The 3,559-nt window shown below is 42.2% G+C and overlaps 1 protein-coding gene across 1 annotated transcript; it reads right to left on the minus strand.

The window, feature by feature from the left end:
• Positions 1-350: 350 nt before the first annotated feature.
• PFDN4 (prefoldin subunit 4) lies at positions 351-3,359 on the minus strand. Its single transcript, XM_010158621.1, has 4 exons — positions 3,348-3,359; positions 2,071-2,178; positions 1,014-1,157; positions 351-783 (listed from the first exon to the last, which is right to left on the minus strand). Exons 1-4 carry the CDS (start codon positions 3,357-3,359, stop codon positions 652-654), a joined length of 396 nt encoding a protein of 131 aa, XP_010156923.1. The 3' UTR covers positions 351-651.
• Positions 3,360-3,559: the final 200 nt, after the last annotated feature.

Here is a 3,559-nt window from a genome sequence, read left to right on the forward strand (position 1 = left end):
ATTGTTCAGGAAAGTTAGCAGACATTAAAACTCACCACTCTAACTAACAGCATCTTTTGCGATTCCCAAAGTAGTAAATGACTGATATGGCTGTGACTCCAAAAGCTTTTCTTCAATACCAAAGCAACCTTTAAAGAGCCCTCCTTTCTCCCCTGTCAACTTGTTGCTACTGAGCTAACAGTACATATGCTATCTAAGACAAAGGATACATTTAATAATTCCAGGAGGCCTGCTAAAACCAACTAAATAGCATTACAGCTGAATCACAGTCTATATATTAGAGAGAAACCTTTATCAAACAGCAATTACAGTGCAAATAAAAACAACAGAAATGCGGAATTTTTCATCTCAAGCTTTTTCCATGAGTGGAAAATAAGACCAAGGAAACTACAATATGTGCCTGACTTTATTACTTTAATAAGCAATGCAAATATTCCAATCTTGATGCTTTACCAACAGTATGAAGCTAATGTTTTCCTGAACAAATAAATAACTGCAATAACCAAAATAAGAAAGCTTTCATTAAATAGGTGGAACCCAAGACAGGAAAGTAACAAAAAGAGTGGCGGAATTTTTTTAAATGTAATTGGAACATGTTATCAAAACATTTACTAAAACAAGGAAAATTTGTATCGTATATTTAGAACACCTTTAACTGTCCTCAGCCTCAAGATTTATGTTATTTCCGAACTTTGCATAGAGCTGAACTTTCAGGTCGGATAACACCCTCTGAATTGATTCCACTCGGGTTTCTAATGCTTCAATTTCTTCTTGTAAACTTTTCTGAAAAAAGAAAAAAAAAATCATATAGTTATGCAAAACAACAAAGTCATGTTTGTCAGAAACTCATAAACAGGTACTCCTTTGCCAAGTCAGGCTGGAAGACTTATTCATAAACCAAACATGAACTTTAGAAAGTAAAAGGTTCAAAGGGTGAGCAGGTCATCCCACCGAACACTCATCACACTACAACAGCCAGTACAGTAAAGGAGCTCCCTTTTGCCCAGACAAACCTTTGCCTCCTCCAGCATCTCTTGTGTTTCTTCTTGGGAATGACTAATGAAGACATCTCCAATTTGGTAGGGTATCAGAAGTGAATCACCATCATCAAGCATCATGAGGTCATCACAAGCATCTTCCAAATTCTGAAGTTGTTTCTATTTATCAAGACATAAGAAAGGTGGTCACTTTGTATGAGGTTACAGAACAGTTCCAGAGCGATAATTAAGCATAAATATTAAAATCAATGGAGCTGTACCTATAGAAAATAGTGGTCAATACTTATTATATATTATTAATGGCAGATAATTAATAATTAACTATCAAGACAAGACAATAACATTAGCCATTTTTTTTCTGTTCTCTAGCGAAATTAAAAAATATTCTGTGTAAAAGCATCTCAGATATTAGTGAAATTTTAATTACTTTATTGCAAAAGTAGGATTGCCTGGAGTCCCAGCACCTTACGCCATTAATGGAACATCAACATAAAAAGGCAACATTTTTACAATATACCTATCAGGCAAAGTAATTATAGAAAACTTTTTGTGACAGCATTAGCATTTTTTAAAAACCTCAGTGAAACTTCTTTGGAAATGCAATGACTCAGGTTGAAGAACAGTTAATTAATACTAAAAAAGAAAATTTGATGATGTATCCTCTTCAGCCCAGCAAAAGAAAACTTCGGCGCTCATAATGACAATCTCTGTTCATATTTATTTTTTGCTTGAGCCAGTAAGGCAGTTGTTCATTATGTTCTTCTTTCAAGGTGTTGACGATCTCAGGCAGGAAATTTAAAGACTACCAACAGCCATTATATACAGACAATGCTTCATGTATGACAACCAAGAAGTTGTAAGAACTGCATGCACAAATACAGTAGTTCTCGTTACAGTTATTTCTCATTACTTCTTTTTCCACTTTAATATTCTCTGGCTATTTTCAAAGTATCAGAAATCCCATATTAGAACCAAGGCATTACTTACAGTAATCCACAGCCCCTATTTTCTGTGTTACAGCTGAAAATTAATTCAGGGCAAGAAGAGTAAGTGGTATTTGAAGCAAGTATACCTTTTTCACTTCTATTTCTTCTTTCAGCTCTGTGATCCTGCTAGTATTTCTTGCAAATTTGTTAATTTTCTGTTGATCTTCAAAAGTAACATTAACATCTTCTGCGGCCTGCAAGAAGAGGTCAAAATGAAGGCTTCATTTCTTCCATTAACTTGAATCTCACCACAAGATCACTCCTACAAAGCTTCTGAAAAATAGTCTTACAGCCACCACATTCTGCTTACACCTTTGATTCCTTAGAAAACCTCCTCAGGGACATCAGCAATACCCACGCTTAGCTGGGCAGAGGGCCTCTTCACATCCAATTAAAACACCAGCTACCCACGGCATCCTAATGCCAAGGGTTGTTTCCTTGACAGCACGGACCGTCAAACCAGACACCTCTGCTCCAAGATCACTGCTGGATACATAGAATCACAGAATGGTTTGGGTGGGAAGGGACCTTAAAGATCATCTAGTTCCACCCCCCCTGCCATGGGCAGGGACACCTTCCACCAGACCAGGTTGCTCAAAGCCACATCCAGCCTGGCCTTGAAGACAGCCAGGGATGGGGCATCCACAACATCTCTGGGCAACCTGTTCCAGTGCCTCACCACCCTCTCTGTGAAGAATTTCTTCCTGATATCTAATCTAACCCTCCCTGTTTTCAATTTGTACCCGTTACCCCTTGTCCTATCACTACAGGCCCTTGTAAAAAGTCCTCTCCCAGCACCCTTGTAGGCCCCCTTCAGATACTGGAACGCTGCAATGAGGTCTCCTCGGAGCCTCCTCTTCTCCAGGCTGAACAAGCCCAATTCTTGCAGCCTTTCACCATAGCAGAGGTCCTCCAGCCCTCTGAGCATCTTCGTGGTCTCCTCTGGACTCGCTCCAAGTGGTCAATATCCTTCTGATATTGGGGGTTCCACAGCTGGATGCAGCACTCCAGGTGGGGTCTCACCAGAGCAGAGTAGAGGGGCAGAATCACCTCCCTCGACCTGCTGGCCACACTTCTCTAGATACAGCCCAACATGGGGATATGATCCGCCAACAACATCATTTTATGCTCAATGGCGAGCTGTGATGTACTACGGTGCTAGAGGAGATTTTAAGAGCGGAACCGTGTCTCACGCAGACTCTTGCTGTGGAGGTGGTGGCAGGAGCTGCGGCAGGTGACCCGCTGCTGGACACGGGCTGGGTGTCCCCCATTCACAGCCAGCCTGGGCAGCCAGAGTTTCTGCCAGTTTACAGCAAGCCGCACCAGCACAGGCTCCGTAACGTCACTGTAACCAAAGCCCCACTGCACGTTTCATGGCTTAATAAGCGATTTCGATAGAGCCAAGATAACAAGGCCAAGACCTTAACCCACCGACAAGCGACCAGCGTTGTTTTCCGCAGGGTCTGTCTGGAGCTGGCCTGACCCGGCAGCGGCCTAAGGAGAGGGACCCCCGCCCTCCGGCCCCGCAGAGGGGTGCGTGAGCCGGGAGCAGGCGCTCAGGGAGGCACCGCGGGG

This window comes from Eurypyga helias, unplaced genomic scaffold, assembly GCF_000690775.1.
Source record: "Eurypyga helias isolate BGI_N326 unplaced genomic scaffold, ASM69077v1 scaffold39499, whole genome shotgun sequence".
In the NCBI taxonomy this organism is placed as follows: domain Eukaryota; kingdom Metazoa; phylum Chordata; class Aves; order Eurypygiformes; family Eurypygidae; genus Eurypyga; species Eurypyga helias.